Raw genomic sequence first — 19,262 nt, 5'->3', positions numbered from 1 at the left:
ATCCAAAACTGTTATGCTACTATACAAAACCAAAGTCTAGGTGTTTTAACATTTCCATAAATGACCAAAATGAGGGAAGATCATGATACTCATTAAGATTTCAAATGATAAAATTGTAACCTTTGAAAATTCAAAAAGTGAACAGGAAAAACATTTTACAAGTATAATTGCAGAGTAGTACATTAAAGGAGGAAAATAAAATGCACAAACACAAATTTGGCAAGAATTGGCAATTGTGCAAACAGTACATGACCAAAATATATCTAAAAGCTGCAATGAAAAACTGTTCTTGACTCGGTAATATAGTGTGTTTCAGTGAAAGAAGTGAAACATAATATTGAGATTTAAAGATCATAAAATGAACATGCAATCTTCTCATCTTACTCACCTAACATTAGAACACCACAAACAGTGCTCAAATAATTAAAGAAGGACAAAAATATTATAGAAAATACTACTAGACATCATGATGAGTGCTTTTTCTTTTCTTTTTTCCACCCAAGGTAAAAAGAAAAATCTTTTTTTACCTAAAGGAAAAGGTTTAGGTTAACTAATAGGGAGAATTATTTTCAGACTTTTTGTATTTAAAAGGACCTACTCTGAAGGAAATAACAGGATTTCCTTTTATAGAGAGCCTAAAATTAAAGTAGCAAGGTTGCTTTAAATGTGGTTTTACCCAATATAAGGTAAATGGACACATAATCCTAAAATAAGGATTTTCGAATTGAGGGTGCCTCAAGACCAGTTAGAAGTATCTAATAGTCCATTTATTTGTGATTTCAAAGGAGTGTACAGTAGTAATTGTATTTGGTCTCTTATAGTCAGTATCAAGTAAAAAATAGGACATAGATATCAAGAAACTTCCTACAAATTACAAAAATAGTGTTTTTCCCAGATTACTAGTTCAAAGAGTTAATTATATGCCTTCTAAAAAACCAACTCACAAGTTCTTAATTTTTTTCCTCTATGTATAAAAGATGATACCTGAGTCCATTTCCTACTATGCAATACAAGTAATGTCTACAAAACTATTGTTAAGCTGCACTAACGCTCTAAAAATAGGTCGTCACATTTCCAAATGTCCTAAACCAGGTTAGTCTGGTTGCCACTGGTATTTCTCAGTGCTACAGTCACAATTTTCCAAGTTTTACTTGCTTCTGCCTTTTATGCTTTCCTACATCATTTTTGCATTTTCCCATTTTAATTTACCATATAATTGCTAATGTTAACCATATAACTCTTGGAAACATGTAGCATACAGCAGAAATACATATGACAAGTGTTAACAATAAAGACTACACATTGGCAGTGGTGTGGTATGGATATCTTCCCATTTAAATATTAATTTTCTTTCCAAGGTGGCACTGATAAAAAATGCTGATGAGACTAAATATGACCTCTCTCAAATCTAGATCTTATAACCTCCAAATACTTAAGATATTACCACTGTTCTGTAGCAGTGATTAATTTTTGATTCTACTACTTCCTTACAGGACAGAATGTTTTTAACAAAAAAGTTTCCACTTTTTATTATATTTGCTTACTACTTTCCCGAATTTCTAAATGCTTTACATTAGGAATTTAAAAACTGAAATCAACCTAAAATGAAGAATTATATCCAAAGAATCAAACCATTCTATCTTGGTTTAATATCATCAGAGAAAGGGAACTCAAAAGACAAACGGTAACTGTAAAAAAAATAACCTAACTGTGGGATTTTTTTTATTTGAATCCTATATTAAGTATATCCTAACTAATCTCAATTACTACCTGGAGACCTAAGAAAGTCATGAATTATAAAACACCTAACTCAAATCAAGCAGTTGGCTTGCAATTATAAGTGGTATTAGTGAAACAAGACTGTGTTGGGAGACAGTGGCCTATGGTCCTGTCATGTTTCCGCATGTCTTATGGGTAGAGGCAGTGACTACTTTTGTTCTAGACTACCTTTTCATAAATGTCTGTACAGGGGACAGCCTTGGAGAATAGAGATAGCATCTCCCACCAGAGCAAATGGCAGGCATGTGTACAATAAATTCACTTTAAAGATTCAGATTCCCTAAGCCCTGGGGTCCTCTCCTGGAACAAAAAACACTGGCTATGCAGGTGACACCCGGCTCGCTCGCTCTCACCCTGTGGAAATTGGCACTAAGGGACTAATAGTTCAAGAAAATGCTGATACTCTGGCTACTGCTATGACTGTGAGTACTAGGGTGCTTTGTTTCAAACTTGTGATGACTCTAGTACTCACAATATCTTCCACCAACATCTATGAAACTGTGGCAGGCGAATTTGTTAGCTTGCAAATAGGGTAAAAATACCAGATCCCTCATAGTTCTTGGCTAAATGCTACAAACTTTTTTTTTTTTTTTAAATCAATGTTCTAGATAACCTTTTCCTAAAATGCTGCAATGCCACCATGTGTTAAAATAGCATATTACTATTTAAGACATACCAACTTGGTTTCGTTCAGCCGACTTCTGTTTAAAATTATAATCATTGACAATACAAAAGAAAACAATCTGGCTGGGCACGGTGGGTCACACCTGTAATCCCAGCACTTTGGGAGGCCGAGACGGGCAGATCGCCTGAGTTTGGGAGTTCGAGACCAGCCTGGCCCACATGGAGAAATACTGTCTCTACTAAAAACACAAAATTAGCTGGGTATGGTGGTGCATGCATGTAATGCCACCTACTCAGGGGGCTGAGGCAGGAGAATCGCTTGAACCCAGGAGGCAGAGGTTGCGGTGAGCTGAGATCATGCCATTGCACTCCAGCCTGGGCAACAAGAGCTAAGCTCCATCTCAAAAAAAAAAAAAAAAAAAAAAAAGAAAGTAATCTCTCCTTTTGGAAACAATGTTAAGTACAGATTGGAATGAACATATAAATACACAAACATATATTTTTAAGGGCCCCAAAAACATGTATTTTGAGCTCTTTTGTGTGCTTTTCTCTGCAAGCCAGTCTTTTAAAAAGGTATAGTTAACTCATTATTTACTACTTATTTTAAAGATTATCCGTAGCAAAAATCTAATCCTAAAATGTTTGTCTGTCACTTAGCACACCAGCAATCAGTAGGAGTAAAATTGGAGAATGACAACTAATTTTTAACACTGACCATGTAAAACACAAATGGCAAGAAAAAAAATGTATGGGTAACCATCCACCTGAGTAAACAGAGTCTGAGTTTTCATCATCGTTTCACATTTTCTGTACTATAGCTGCCATCCACAAAAACTGTTCATCAAGATTTCGCTACAATTACATTCTATTTACATGTAAAATTTTAAACCTTTTGTATTCTAAAGAATTCAAGTTAAGAAAATACGCAGATGAGTTACCTGGAGCGAAGTTTGTTGTCCCAAAGAACCTAATGGTGCCCAGTCTCTGTCCTACCACTAACACTCTCTCTCCGAGGCGGAGTTCCCCCTCGCAACGGCTATTATTTGCTGTAGATGTTGCTGAGGAATTCAAACCTGTTTAAGTCGGGGAGGGATACGGGGGCAGGGCAGGAAAAGAGGAGAAAAAACAAAAGGAGAAAAACTCAAAAAGCACATTAGCCAAAAAATCACACTAGGTATTCTAACTAGTCTAGTTAGCTGGTGATTTTGATATCTGATGCCTTTCATCACATAAGTCATCTACAGTTGTGTTTCTCACATGTGAGGTCAAGTTACTCAAAGGAAATGTGAAGAGTTTCCTGGGAAATTATTGCCATGGGAAATTCACAAAACCTGATCCCTGGTAAAGTACCAACTCTTCCAATATTGCCTGCAGCATCTCTACTAGAACGGGTCACAGCAAACTGTTTCTGCAAAGAGCTGGACGGTAAATATGTTAGGATTTGCTAGCTATACCACCTCTGCCACAACTATTGAACTCTGCCATTGCAGCATGAAAGTAGATACAGACAATGTATTTTTTTAAATGTGCATGGCTGCATTCCAAAGAACTTTATTTACAAAAACAAGTGGTAGGTCAGATTTGGCCTATGGGCCATAGTTTGCCAATTTCTATTCTACTAAAATACTAGAATTATAGTATTAATAGTTCACTTAAACTCAGTGTAAATTATATAAAAAGTCATGTGATTTGACTTTTTTTTTTTTTTTTTTTTTTTTAAGAAACAGGGTCTCGCTGTGTTGACCAAGCTGGTCTCAAACTCCTGCGCTCCAGTGATCCTCCCACCTCAGCTTCCCAGAGTGCTAGGATAACAGGCATGAGCCACTGTGACCAGCCAAAAGTAGTGTGATTTGAAGGTTAAATTGCCATACGGTTCTAATTATCCTAAAGTGATTTTGTTATTAAGAACAAAACCACTGCCTTCTCAACTTGATTCAAAACTAAACCCTGAAATGCCCACTATTAAACACAGGAGTCCTAGAGAAATATGATCTAGAAAGCTGTTCAAATATAACAGCTAAAAGAGAAGAGGTGGGTGCTTGAGCCTTGCCCATCCATACATAAACAAAGATTTGAAGAGCTGCCATCTGAGAGGGAGTAGAGAACTCTGGAGGAGGGCATGGGATGGAGGATAAGTCATACTGTGAAAAAAGAAGAAACCAAAAACACAGCAACTAAACAAGGAAAATAAACCCATGGAGAAGGTCTGGATTATACCAGTAAGGCCCTCATCATAACCAATATTCTATAGCACTTCATAGTTTACAAAGTGCTTTTCCTAAAAACTATACTGAAAAATAAGATACAAATTCAGGAATTAAGTAAGACACTCTGTTAACAGCCAGTAAGTGGTACACCTAGATTAAAACCAAGACTCTGTGATCAGAAATCCTCAGGCCCGTCCCCTTGTTGCCTGTAGACAGTAAACCAAAGATGGCAAGTTCAACAGTGGGACACAGGCTGGGCATGATGCCTCATGCCCGTAAAACCCAGCACTTTGGGAGGCCAAGGTGGGAGGATCACTTGGGTCCAGGAGTTGAAGGCTGCAGTAGCTATGTTTGCAATATTGCACTCCAGCCTAGGAGACACAGCAAGACCTTGTCTTTAAAATAAAATAAAATAAAATAAAATAAAATAAAATAAATTAATTAAATAAAATTAAATAAATTAAATAAATTAAATTAAATAAATAAAATAAAATAAAATAAAATAAAAAACAATGGGATATGATGAGGCCGAGGTCCCTACCTTTCCCATTTGCCGAATCCTTTATTTCCATTCTTCTTTCTCTAATTTTTTAACCTAACTTTCCATTATTGTTCATTCTCTGCAGTCTACATCTCCCTCAAATGCAAATCTATAGAAAAAGTGGAATAGCTACTCACTAGAGAAATATGTTTTAAGTAAATGTCTCTGGGGTTCCCAACACAGACTTTCCCATATCTCCCATTCTCTGCCCATCTCCCTCTTTGAAAGGTCCTCTTTCTCACTCTGATAACTCTCTTCATCTTCACTGTTGTTTAAGTCGACATAACCCTCAAATTTATTTTTTAAAAGGTAAATATATAGACAGACTACTTTGTTTAAAAGGTTAAAAAAAAGTAATTCCATACCCACATATATATTTTAAAATCAAGTAAATGTCAAAAGTGCAAATACCAAATGAAGGGGGCCTTAAAATGTGAATAAAATTTGGACAAACAGGATAGCTGTGTCAGCACTGTACCTTCTCACCTCTGCTCCTCACAACATAAAGAAAAACTGGTTGGGGTATGGAGAGAGGAAGCAACCCAGAGAATAAATATTCCAGGCAAACAATTTCAGGGAAAACTTTCAGGTTCTCTACTTTTAGGGTCCCAATTTTTAGGCTTATCATGTCAATGTTATTGTTGAGAGTTTTGGAGGTTTTTTCCCATCAAGTATTTTTTAAAAAATCTGTCATGAACATTTTCCATAATAAAATGTTGGTTCAGTACAAGAACTATTAATAGAAGTACTAAAAAAAGAATCTAGTAATAAAGAGGTTCATGAAGAACATATTTTGCCAAGATGGCTTTTGCCTTTCTGGGCAAGTTCACTGTATAGACAAATAAGTGAACTGCAACAGACAAAATCCATGTCATTTCAAAAAGAAGTCTGATAAAGTGTATTATGTATCTTTACAAATAACTGAAGAAATGTGGACTGAGTGAGATTATGCAGGTTCACAGCTAGTTAAAAAGCCGTATCAAAACTGGCTGGTATTGCCAGCTGGGAGAGGACCCTCTGACCTTCTCCCAGGTTTTAAGCAAACATAGTTTTAAAACAATCACTTGAATAAAAACAGAGAAAGCATGCTTTTTAAATATGAAGATGACACAAAGTCCTGTGAAGAAGCTAAATTCAGATGAGGTGAAACCACTAAGAATGAATTACATGAAAATAAATGCAAAGTCTTATATCTGACAGCAAGACGAAGAGACCTTAAGGATTAAGGCTCAGGGGGAGGCGGGGAAGAGTAAAAGTAGTTCAATCTGATTGAAGTAAAGGGTTCCTTCTACACATTTAAAAAGAGCAAATCTACTTACAAACAAACCAAGATAAAAAACACCAAGAAAGCCTGGTTGAAAAAGCCATAGATACCAGCACTGGCTCTGGATGAAAGGGAAGGGCTTTTGCTCATTGTCTTCTTGTTACTGCTGATTGCATTCTGTTTCTTGGGGTAGCTCTGTCTGTGTTCCAAAGAAGATGTAGAGGAGCAGCTGCTGACAGATCCAAGCAGGGCAACTGTAACGGATAAAGAAAAAGAACGTGTCAAACCGTGGAAAATAAGATGTGGACCAAGAAGCAGCTCATCAAGGCATATCTTTCTAAAACTCTTCATTTAAAGTCCTCAATTATGGATTATCTAGTGTCAAATTAAATGCCTGATTTCATCCAAATAGCAACTGTAGTTTATATACAAAAGATTTTATAACACAAGCAATAATATTTTAAGGATTCCCACGGTAAGATCACAATCTTATATAAGAGGTGTCACAGATCAATTGATGTAAACTGACTACCTAATCTAAAGACCATCACTCACCTCTCACCTTAGATGACATAGTAGAGTCCCATCTTATTTATACAAAAATTAAACATGATATTAATATGTTTTAAGTCAACAAAAGTTTAATATTAAGACATTTTGAGTTAAACCAGAAGGCAAGCAGGAATACTCAAGCTCAATTCATCTAATGATTTGATAGCTAAAGGCAAATGAAACATTTGTGTAGAGTGACCTATATTACGGAATTTCCTTTTATTTTCTTATATCTAGTCCAGTAGTTATCTAATTTAAGTAAAAGAATCATAATGCAGTACTTTACACACAAAAAATATAATGTATATAGCTTGGTATGAGCTGCTTCAGTGATTTCCAAGTTTAATTTTTACTATAATTTTTCCCTTACCAATTAAAACTTAACCTCCATATAAACTATTTTCCTACTATTATTTTAAAGTTCCATCAAAAGTTAAATTTTGAGAAACAGAGGTTACAAGGTATATTACCATCTTTCTCTGTCACTGTTTTCAGTTCTTCACCAGGAGGCAATGAAAGTGTTGACTCAGAAGCACTATCTTTTTTTGATGTCATTAATCCTTGGACGCAAAAATAAAACTTTCAGCAAGAATTTTAACATTAAACATAAAATGTATTTTTTTAAAGTACACGCATCCCTCATTATCGAAATCTTACTCACTTCTGAAAAACACATTGGATAACAACTGCACAGACATATGAGGACATGTGTTGGTATAAGCACTAGCATACAAGAAGGAGACAGTAACAGTGGCTACAAAGATAAATTAATGTCTCATCAAGATGATCACATTCTGAGATGGGTCCTGAGGGGACAGGTCATATTTCTTCCTGAGAATACTGGCCATATGGTCAGAAAGAGCTGAGGGCAGGCATTCTGGATGGACAAAAAGAAAATCTTAAGGAAAGACACAGAAAATGGTGAGTAGCTTGGCTGGAATAGAGTACTTACGAAATGTAGGAAAAGCAAGACTGGACAGACGTCACAGTAACTCCTCAGACAGGGATGCCAGTGCCCAGCTAAGGACTGAGAACTCTGCTGTAAAGAAGGAGCCTCTGCTGGGCTTTGAAAAGGAACACTGGCATGAACAGAGTCTAGTTAAATAAAACACTCTCCTGACAGCAGGGCTGCAACGAAACCACAGTGGGAGAGGGTGGAAGCAGGGACCAGTCAGACGTTATTAGCATAGTCCAAGCATGAGAGCCTGAACTCCAACAGCAGAAACCGAATGAAGAGGGTGGAGAGGAGACATTTTATGAAGGCAACCTGAAGAGTAAATTTTTATTTTTCAGTTATAAAATATTGTCTTTAAAGTTTTTATAAAAAATAATACAAGGAGATTCCTTGTACACTTTGACTAGGTTTCTTCCAGAGGTAATATTTTGCAAAATTATGGTATCATATGTCAACCAGGATGTTGGCAGTGATACAATTCACCAGTCTTAGATTTCCACAGTTCTGCTTGTACTCATTTGTGTGTGTGTGTGTGTGTGTGTGTGTACACCTGGGTGTATCATTTGGTTCTTTTTCATATCTTCTATTTCTTGGCTGAAACTTTCTTTTCATTTGTTTCAAGAGTGTTCACATTTGATTTTTTTTTTTTTTTTTAAAGAAACAAGGTCTTGTTCTGTTAGCCAGGCTGTAGTGCGGTGGCACAATCATAGCCCATTTCAGCCTAAACTCCTGGACTCAAGTGATCCTCCTGCCTCAGCCTCTGGAGTAGCTGGGACTACAGGTGTGCACCACAATGCCCAGCTACACCCTTAATTCTTGGAGTGTGGTTACATTACCTAAAATCTTTATGTGTTCATTGCAATGTCCGTGTCATCTTAAAGCTCCTATGCTTGGACTATCTTTTTCCTTGTAAGAGATGTTGACTTTCCTGGTTTTTCATATTTTGGGTAATTTTAAATTGTATCTTGTGTCTTTTGAATATTATGTATGGACACTGGAATAGGTCTTGTTTAAATCCTATGGAGGATGTTGACTGTTTCGTTTTAGCAGGCAGTCGACCCATGTAGGCTCCGGGCAGAAGTTCCTGACCACCCTCCGTGCACTGTGGTTCTGATGTGGGTTCTGTTTCTGCAGCCTCTGCAGTGCTGTTTGAATTTGTCTCATGTGCTGGGCAGCCCAGTAGTCAGGCTGGGACCCAAGCAGTGGTCTACCAAGGAGACCAAAGGCTTCGGTCAGATCCATGCATACACCACTTGCAAGAAGACCTAGGAGTTCACAGCCAAAATTGTGAGGCCTCTCTCTTGAACCCCCTCCTCTCCATGATTTCCCTAACCCTTCCTGCTCCTGGGCATCCCCCTTCCTGGTATTCTGAGTAGAATGTCTAAGCTTTAGTTTCCTTGCTCTGTCATACAATCCTGAGATAGATTGTGCCTCTGGGGCCAAGCAGTGAGAAAACAGAAGAAAAACCAATGGGGATTCCATCTATGTCCTTGGACCAAAGTTTCTCTGGTCAGAGACATGGATTTCCCTTCCTTGGGGTTTCAGGTGCCTGCCCATCCACAGCTGCCCATCCATACCAGGTAGGACTGCCTGGGGACCGGATGGGAGAGAAACAAGGGAAAGAAAAGGCAAGCAAGAAAGATAACAGGCGATTTCATCCACATTCTATCTAATAGGAGACCCCTTTTCTGCTCGTCAGACCAGAAATAGAGGGGGCTTCTCTTGGGGCTTTCTGTCTATATTTACTGTATACTTCTGGGCTTCAGGTTAAAAGGATGCTACTTATAACAACATCAAAAAGTATGGAGTATCTACCAGTAGACCTAACAAGGCAGATATAAAATACCTGTAGAAAAAAATTACATAATTTTGTTGGGATATTTTCAAAGGGCCTAATTAAATAGAAAGATATTCTAAACTCATAATTTAAAAACTGACTATTGTAAAGATGTCAGTTCTTTCCCATTGATTTAAGCTTTAACTAAAACATCAGTTGAAACCTCAACAGAATTTTTAAAAGGAAACTTAACAGTTTATTGTAAAATGTATACGGAAGCGTGATTTATGAAAGCCCCAAATTGGCAAGACAATGATCAAGAATGAGATAGGAGGTTTTCCACTACTGGGCATCAAGATTTATTTTTAAAAACTACTTATTATGGAGTGCAGTATTGACACAGGGATATTCAAATAGCCCAGTGGAACAGAATATAAAGGCCAGCCAAATTCTTGGACAAATTCCTTTCATCCTGGTAGAGAGCTTTCTACCTCAACTATTTACAAATTAGCAAGTGTTTACTGAGCACCTATTTTGTGCATTGCTACAGTGAAAACAACACTACAATGTACTCTCATGGTTCAGTTAAAGTTTAAAATTTTGATGAGAGAATAGGACACTTGCACAAATAAAGCAATCAGAGGACAAAACCCAAGATAACATATAACAATTGGGTGGTATGGATAGAAAAAAAAATGTACATACAAAGTTAGGGAATGAGGAGATTAAAGTGAACTAGAAACAGGATATGAAAAAGAAGTCGAAAAAATGGTGAGGATCTCAAAAGGCAGAAGTCAAATTACTGCACACAGATAAATAGCATGAGACAAGTATGAAGGGAGGAGTGAGAAAACGTACGTAAAAGACAGGGAAGAGATACGATAAACCGTTCTCTTCCATAGAACTCTTCCCTAGTTCTTCCACAGAACTTCCACAGTTCACCTATGGAAGCCGTGCGAGACTCTCTCAATAAAGAAAGAGAGCCGCAACCGCTAGTTTCAGGAGTCAGGACTTTTTTCTGGTAAAAAAAGAAGTCACTAAACATCCTTCAATAGGCGAGGAGCCTAAAGCTAGTTTTGTTCCATAAAAATTTGATGAAAGTATGAAATCTAGCTTTGAGGATAGATTATGTGTGATAAAGGTATGGAGACAGTAAGGGGAAAAAAGGAAGGAACAAATCTGAAATACATTTGTTAGGAACTCAAGTCATTAAAATTGAGGTTTAAAAACACATGAGATGCAGGTTTTATTAAATTCAGGTTTCAGAGTTGGCTAACAAAAAAAAAGTAAAGCCATCTAAATATTAGAAATTCTACAAATAAAATTAAAATACTGAAGCAGATGGTTAGCTTTCTGGTTTGACCTACCAGTATTTACTTTTGACGTTACATGAGCTACGTCAATTTTCTGGGACCTGATGAGAGGCACGGCAGCTTTTGTAGAAGGAGTGTGTGCTATATTCTTCCTTCGACCTTTTGCTTTACTTATCTTTGAAAGAGGTGCAAAAATACCTAAAGGAGAATGCAGAATTTTAGTGTTAAACAATTAAAACATTTCAAATAAAGGAACAAGTACAACTAATTAGTAACATAAATCTTTAATATAAACCTTTAGTGCCCACTGTATGTCCTCTGATGAGAGGAAAAAAAAATGTAAGACACAGTACTTACCCTCAAAGAGCTTACAATCTAGTTTTCAAGACTAACAACACATCAATAATGTAAGAACCACATTTCAGGTGTTAAGTGAAATTCAGGAGAAAGAGAAATGAGTAAAGGTAATATTAATAGTTTTCTATCATTTCTAAGCAACTGGCAAATAATAGTGAGCCACATAGCATAAAAATCTATTCTTCCATGCCAACTTCCATCTCCTTTGAAAGTTATATTTATCCCACATTATAGCTTTTTATGTCCCTGTCTTATCTCTCTTCCAGACTAACACCTTTTAAAGACAAAATGTAAATGTTACTTAACTCTGCATTCCCCCACTGTACCTAATTACAGTGTGTTACACATAGCAGGGATAAAATAAATCTTTCTGGCCATAAAATATAATCTTCCTAAAAGGCCTGGCCCTCAGGTCCTGACAATCAGAAACAATACAGTGTGCTTTGGGGAGGGGAGCGGCAGGAGCAGGGGGGTTGCCTATCTGCAGCTGCTGGGAGTACAAAATTCCACCAAAAAGGAGTTTATCCACACAGTAAAATAACCAGTATAAGAAGTATGCACCGACATTAGAGATAGTGAATATAGACTATAAATACCAAAATAATCTGGCTAAGATATTTGAAAAGTGAAAATAAAGCCATAATACGTATATTACACTCTTTCATTGAGTGTTTACAATCTAGCAAATATACATTATGACTAAAATGGAATATATTAAAAGCAACTTGTTTTAAAGCAGGGTAGAAATGCTCCAGAAGTGAGTGCTTTGTTAATAACTAAAAAGTACCAATTACACTACTTTTCTGCTAATCTTAAAATTATCTCCCACCTCAGAGTCCGTACTACTTTATCCTGATTTTCCTATTTTTTTTAAAACTTATTTACAATGTTCTCTCTTCTGTCTCCTACCTATGAGATTTTCCATGACTTTCTATTCTTTCTCTGAATTATTTTCCTTCCCTAACACACACACACACACACACACACACACACACACTCACTCACTCTCTCTCTCTCAAGCTTGGTGATAATGATGACGATGATGATGATTACAACCAGCGTTGGCAAGGGTTTGACGAAAGAAATTATTTTATACTCTGGGATTGTAAATTTGTATGATCTTTTTAGAAAACAAAAATCTTGACCTAATCCACTTTATAGAATTAATTTTAAAGAAATAATTACATGTAACAGTATGACAAAGGTTACAAGGTTTTATCTGTATACCAAAAGAAAAAAAATACATTTCAAGAGCTGACACAATTTCTAGTTTACTACAATGACCCAATCACACTTCTGGAAATGAATCATGAGAAAATACTCTAAATAGGAGGAAAAGGTTGTATATCTGAATATGTCATCACTGTAATATTATTCATAAGTAGGAGAAAACATAATTGTCTGCCAATATGATGAATGAATTCACTATATCCATAAACCACTATATCATTATAACATTATAAGACAATAATGTAGAAATATAGAAAAATATGAAAAGTAAATCAGGCCAGGCGCTGTGGCTCACACCTGTAATCCCAGGCCTTTAGGAGGCAGAGGCAAGCGGATCACCTGAGATCAGGAGTTCAAGACCAGCCTGGCCAACATGGTGAAACCCCATCTCTACTAAAAATACAAAACTTAGCCAGGCACAGTGGTGCATGCCTGTAATCCCAATCAGGAGACTGAGGCAGGAGAATCGCTTGAACCTGGGAGGCCACTGAACTCCAGCCTGGGCGACAGAGTAAGAGACTGTCTCAAAATAAATAAATTAATTAATTAATTAATTAAGTTATATATTTGATCAGAGTATAACATTTGTGAAAAATTATATGTGTGAATACAGGCAGCAGGCAGGATTGGAAGAAACCTAAAATAAACATTTATAAGAGAAGTCAAGCTATGCAGTATTTTTCTAATTTGATTTGTATAATTAATGTCATAATAATGTTCAATAAATTATGTTTTTCTTCATCTCGGGGAAAACGTGTGGTTTTCTGAACAGCAGAAAGTGGCAGGGCCAAAACCTAGATCAGGGATCAGTCACTGAAGGACACTTTTCAGTATCAGTAAACCCTCTTACGAATGATTAAAAGAGAAGGGCAGCCCTCTCCACCTTTTTGTACTTTCTCTTCCACTGGCCATAAAATGTTTCTCTTCTGAATAAGCCCCATCATTTGGTGAACCTCCCCCCTAACAAAGCGGGATGGGGTAGAAGGCTAAATTAATTGGAGTGGGGAGAGGAGAGACCACTGGAGGCAGCAGTGCTGGGTGGAACTGCCTAGGCTGTGGCATGTTGGCTTTCTCTTTCTTACTTTTCTCCTTTGATTATATAAGAGCTATTTCATTTTAACTTATTACAGTGATCACACAGGCAAAAAGACAAAAAGGAGAGAAAATGTACCTCTTTTACTGGAATAATGTTTATGATTACAAGTGAATAAGGTATTTTTATCAATATGAAGGCAACCTTGGCTGATATAACCTCTATCATGACTACTGACACCTTTACTTCACTATCAATAATAAATATATTTTCTAACAAAAAAATCTCACCAGGAAATTTCTGTAAGCTAAAATATATTTGTGTATTAAATTAAATATTTAATTCTATGGCTTGAAAAGATTTCCATAGTATATAAAACCTTATCTATATAGTTTTCATTCTTCTTATTTTTTTTTATTAACCAAAGCATTTCAGAGAACCAAAACGAAATGTAAAGCAATGACTGGATGCATAGAATATGGGTGGCCTCTATTACTCAGTTACTCGGGCTAATCGAAGTATTGATAGGATTTTTCTCAAATCTCGACATGTAACTGTAAGGCTTAACGAAAAACAAATACATGACGAAGAATTATTTGGAAAGACAAAAATAACAAATTTCCAGATAAACATGGCCCACTGAACATAAGTTTAACTCCAATTCTTCTTCCCCAACCCCCACTAAAATATCGGTAAGGAATAAACATGGTATGAACTCTAAAGAAAAAAAAAAAAAAGGAGAAAAAATACTAAATACTTCCAAGGAGGAGGAAAGGGTCAAAAACAGAAGATGGAAAAACCTCTACCTACTTTTTGTTTTTCGTTTTTCATTTTATACTAAATAATCTGTACAACAATACTTCGAAACTTCTGAACAGCAACACTGGAACTCAGGATGGTAGTTGGTAAACTGTGGCCCAACAGCCATATCCTGGCTACTGCCCGTTTGTTGGTCAAGTTTTATTGAAACGTAGCCACATCCATTTGCTTACACACTGCCTGTGGCTGCCTGTTTACTACAACAGCAAAGCTGAGTAGCAGGTGCAACAGAGAATGCATAGCCCACAAAGCCTAAAACATTTACCATGTGGCCCCTTACAGAAAAAGTCTGTCCAACTCTACCTGAGACAATAGAGTATCTCCTTAAATATACTGAGAGAACATGAAATTCAACCTAACATTCCTTATCCCAAATTATCACATAAAGTCTGAGGGGAGAAATCAACATGTATTTAGAATAGACGGTCTCAACACATTTACTTCTCATGAGTCCTTTGTCAGAAAGCTACTGAAGGACAGCCTATACCAAAAACAAGTCAACCAAGAAACTGCTACATTGGGTTTCATATTCTCTCAGTATATTTAAGGTAATACTCTATTGTCTCACGTAGAGCACTAAATCTTTCTCTTCATGGTACGAACTCACTAGATGTCTCGAACTGGAAAAATCAAGGGAGATTCATGTAAATATATTAGTTATGAATACAGACATTAATATCAGATGATACAGCTAAAAGAGTTGAAAAAGTTCTTCCTTCTAAGGAGCAGGATTCGAGGGCGGAGAAAAACAAGCTAAGAGCGAGTTTTGTAATAAGCCTAACCATACAATCTGACTTTAGTAAACTAAGTATATGTATTCACTTTGGTAATTATTAAAAGACATAAAAACAGCAATACCACCAAGTATTAAAACTTATCATTTTCTACAGTTAAAAAATCTAATATGTATGAGAATTAACAGATCAATAGAACAAAACAAGCCTGAAATATACCATAGCATTGATAAGAACTTAATCTATAATAAAAGCAGCACAACAAGCCAAAGGGAAAAGATGATAGATTTAGAAAGAGAGAAAACCATCGTTGAGAAATTCCTTGGCTTCTGATTAGCCAGGGGATTCCCCAACTCCCCTCCCCTCCACCTTATGTAGCTTAGCCATGACCGGGGGTCCCGGGACTGTCAAGGGCTATGCCCATTTTCACACAGTCCAACACATGACCCCTGCCCCACAACTTGCCTTTAAGCACATATAAGGGGACAGAGGCAGGGTCCTGGGGGTATCCAGCTTTGTGCCAATCAAGCACACCTCTCCTTGGGACAATGGGAGTTTGAGAGTCCCCATGCGTTCTGCTGGCAATCTAAATGATTCCCATAATTCTGATTTACCTCTGCCCTATGTATTGCTAAAGGCTTCTGATCCTGCCCTTAGACTGCTTGACAGGTGGCAAAGTAATCTATCGGAAGAAAATTAAAATTAAATTCTTAACCTCAAACTACTAACCAAATAAATTCCAAATGGATTACATAATTAAGTATAAAAATTAAAACATTTACATTACAGCTAGACAGGAGGAATAAGTTCTAGTGTTCTGCAGCACTGCGGGGTGAAGATGGTTAACAACAATTTATTGTATATGTTCAGAAAGCTAAAAGAGAGGATTTTGAATGTTCTCAACACAAATGATAAATATTTGAGGTGATGGATATCCTAATTAACCTAATTTAATCATTACAGCTTACATTACACAGAAATATCACTCTGTACCCCATAAATAGGTACAATTATTACGTGTCAACTAAAAATAAAAGGAAAAATATAAATATTTAAAGAATATAAAATGTATAACTAATCCTTAGATTAAGAAGAATTATCAAAGCATAAAAGCAATATAAGAATTTATAAAAGAAAAGTCTTAAAGCCATAAAACTACATGTCCAAAAAGCATTGCAAATGAGGTTCAAAGGCAAATGACAAGCTGGACAAAATATCCATAATAAATAAAGCTTAATATCGTAAGTATGTATTTTAAAACTCATCCTTTTTTTAAAAAAAGACACACTAATATCCCAATTTTTACTGGGAAAATAATACAAACAGGCAATTGCCAAGAAACATAAAAAATACCTACACTACAACAAAACACTTTAACAAGTGTTCTATTTCACCGCAATAAGAGAAATACCAATTAAAATATAGAAATTTTCATCCATCAAATTGGAAAAAATTAAAGGAAATGGAGCTATTCAAAGTCATATTTTCAAACAACATGTAAAGATTTGGAGAAATTATACTAGGATATTAAATAAAAATGCAGAATTTTTATTTTCCTCATTTTCAAATCTTATACAATGAGCATTTTTATAAACAAACAAAAAAAGTTTTAATAGACCAAAAAAATGAGATTCCATCCTAAGTGTGTGATGAAAGGAAACTAGTAATTTTGATAAGTGCATGATAGCCAGCAGCTCTCATCTGTTGAGTGCTTACAGGGAATCATGCACTGTTCTAGGTGCTTTATACTTTTACCAACACTTAATTCTTGCACTAGTCCTTATGATAGTGTCATCCCTATTTCACAGAAGACAAACTGAGGCACAAGAAGAGAAAGAGAGTCACATAGCTGGTAAGTAAAGAAATCGATTCACACACAAGCAGTCAGACTCCAAAGTCCATCTCCTTCATCATCATCATACCACACCACCTCACCATCAGGCCACAAGATGAATATACACAATCGTGGAAAATAATGTTCTAGAAGAATATTTCATTTCAAGGAAAAATATCCACAACATAGCAAGTGACTACAAAATCAGATTGAAATCAATAGACAGGATAGGTGTGTGTGAGAGAAAGAATAAATTTACCTAAACATGTCAGAAAGAATTTACTTAAACATTTGTCAGAATTTACTTAAACATTTGTCGGAAAGAAACCTCGCAGAGATTCAAAGAAACCTCAGGAATGCGGTCATAAAGTTGGCCTTGCTTGATTTTTCCAGTTTTCCAAGTTCTTCATGACCTCCAGAGCTCTGTACTTCCTTGATAACCAAGTCCCTCCCTTGGCCACGACACTACTGGGTCAGGATTTGAGGGAGGTCTTGGGCATGCCCCTGGTCAGAGGCCTTCTCCCAATCAGTATACTGCTGGCAGCAAGAATCAAGGGCAGCCCAACAGCTCACAGCCTACTAATGAAAATACCCCTCTCATCACTGTCTCCCCACTAAAAGCCACCCAAGAGACCAGTCCCAAGAAAGACTCTTTCCCAAAAACATCGAGACAATCCCATCAGACGCCCTCTTCACCAGTCACTACCAGACACCCTCCTAAACCTTTCCATCATGGCCTCTGAAATTCATGGTTGGCCAGGCACGGTGGCTCATGCCTGTAATCCCAGCACTTTGGGAGGCCAAGGTGGGCAGATCACCTGAGGTCAGGAGGTCGAGACCAGCCTGGCCAACATGGTGAAACCTCGTCTCTACTGAAAATACAACAATTATCCAGCATGGTGGCAAATGCCTATAATCCCAGCTACTCATGAGGCTGAGACAGGAGAATTGCTTGAACCTGGGAGGCAGAGGTTGCAGTGAGCCGAGATCGAGCCACTGCACTCTAGCCTGGGCAACAGAGCGAGACGCCGTCTCAAAAAAATAAATAAAATAACATAGTGGAAAGCTGCGCCTGATCTAATGCAAGGCTAACTCATACTGAAATCCATTTCCCTTTCAAGTTTTTCAGGACTTTCCTCCTGTAAGTGGTCCGCTTTCTCTCCTGCAACCACCATTTCTCCCTCTCACGTGACATCACCTCTCATCAGTGTAAATAAATATAACTATCTCCTATCTTTAAAAAGTCCTCCCTACATCCACATGCCCCTCATTTATCACATAATCAGGAGAAAAGTTTTATTTAACAACTGTAAAAGAGTAAAACTTGATTATTTTTAATTAATTCTTACTGAGTTAAATAATATCAACCTTACCATACTTGGGGGCACATTTAAAGTACTGGACTTTTCCAACACTTCCATTATTTTTTCCTTCTGGTTCATCCAGTTCAATGCCAGCCCACTGTCCACTTGCAAATTCGGTTGTTCCACAAAATCTTAATGTACCAACCTAAAGAAAATATAAATCAGAATAACTTTGGGGAATTATTAGTAATTCCAAGGGTCCTACTCTTGCAACTTTACTTCACCATGGAAGTTTTTAAAAATTCACTCTCTCAAAGTGAATTTTAAAAAATTCGCTCTCTCAACATTACGTTTTGATCCTTGGTAATGTTCCTTGCAGCAAGGAACATTAGATAATAATAAGGGAGTCCATTTCCAAGAAGACGTAAGAATCCTAATTAGCTGGATAGTAGCACATGCCTGTAGTTCCAGCTACTCCAGGGGCTGAGGCAGGAGGGTCACTTGAGCCCAGGAGTTTGGGGCTACAGTGACCTATGACTGTGCCACTGCACTCCAGCCTGGGCAGCAAAGTGAGACTCTTCTCAAAAAAAAAAAAAAAATTGGGATGTAACTATGTTGGGAAATTCAATATCCAAGCAGGAATTCCTGTTCCATTCTCTATACCAAGCTCCCTATTAACCTCAATATTAAGAAAAAACTGGGGGTGGGGGGCTAGGGGAGGGATAGCACTAGGAGAAATACCTAATGTAGACAATGGGTTGATGGGTGCAGCAAACCAGCATGGCACGTGTATGCCTATGTAATAAACCTGCATGTTCTGCATAGGTATCCCAGAACTTAAAAGTATAATAAAACAATTAATTTGTTTAAAAAAGAAAAAAACAAGAAAACCTCCCATATATTTTAAAAAAGCAACCGGCAATAAATGAATGCAATATG

At 36.8% G+C, this 19,262-nt stretch overlaps 1 protein-coding gene across 2 annotated transcripts in view; it reads right to left on the bottom strand.

Annotated features, from left to right (window-relative positions):
• The window catches only part of CLIP4 (CAP-Gly domain containing linker protein family member 4), an 85,828-nt gene that overhangs the window by 19,986 nt on the left and 46,580 nt on the right, over window positions 1-19,262 (bottom strand). For both annotated transcript variants that reach the window (XM_058426640.1, XM_032172599.2), the window contains 5 exons: window positions 18,393-18,528; window positions 11,067-11,210; window positions 7,438-7,527; window positions 6,526-6,669; window positions 3,342-3,476 (listed from right to left, as the gene is read on the bottom strand). In XM_058426640.1, coding sequence (XP_058282623.1) covers window positions 3,342-3,476; window positions 6,526-6,669; window positions 7,438-7,527; window positions 11,067-11,210; window positions 18,393-18,528 — 649 coding nt within the window. The remainder of the gene's footprint in view (window positions 1-3,341; window positions 3,477-6,525; window positions 6,670-7,437; window positions 7,528-11,066; window positions 11,211-18,392; window positions 18,529-19,262) is intronic.

Source organism: Hylobates moloch, unplaced genomic scaffold (assembly GCF_009828535.3).
Source record: "Hylobates moloch isolate HMO894 unplaced genomic scaffold, HMol_V3 SCAFFOLD_13, whole genome shotgun sequence".
Taxonomy (NCBI): Eukaryota; Metazoa; Chordata; class Mammalia; order Primates; family Hylobatidae; genus Hylobates; species Hylobates moloch.
Note: the sequence above shows the minus strand (reverse complement) of the source record. Positions and strands in the feature narration are given on the sequence as shown.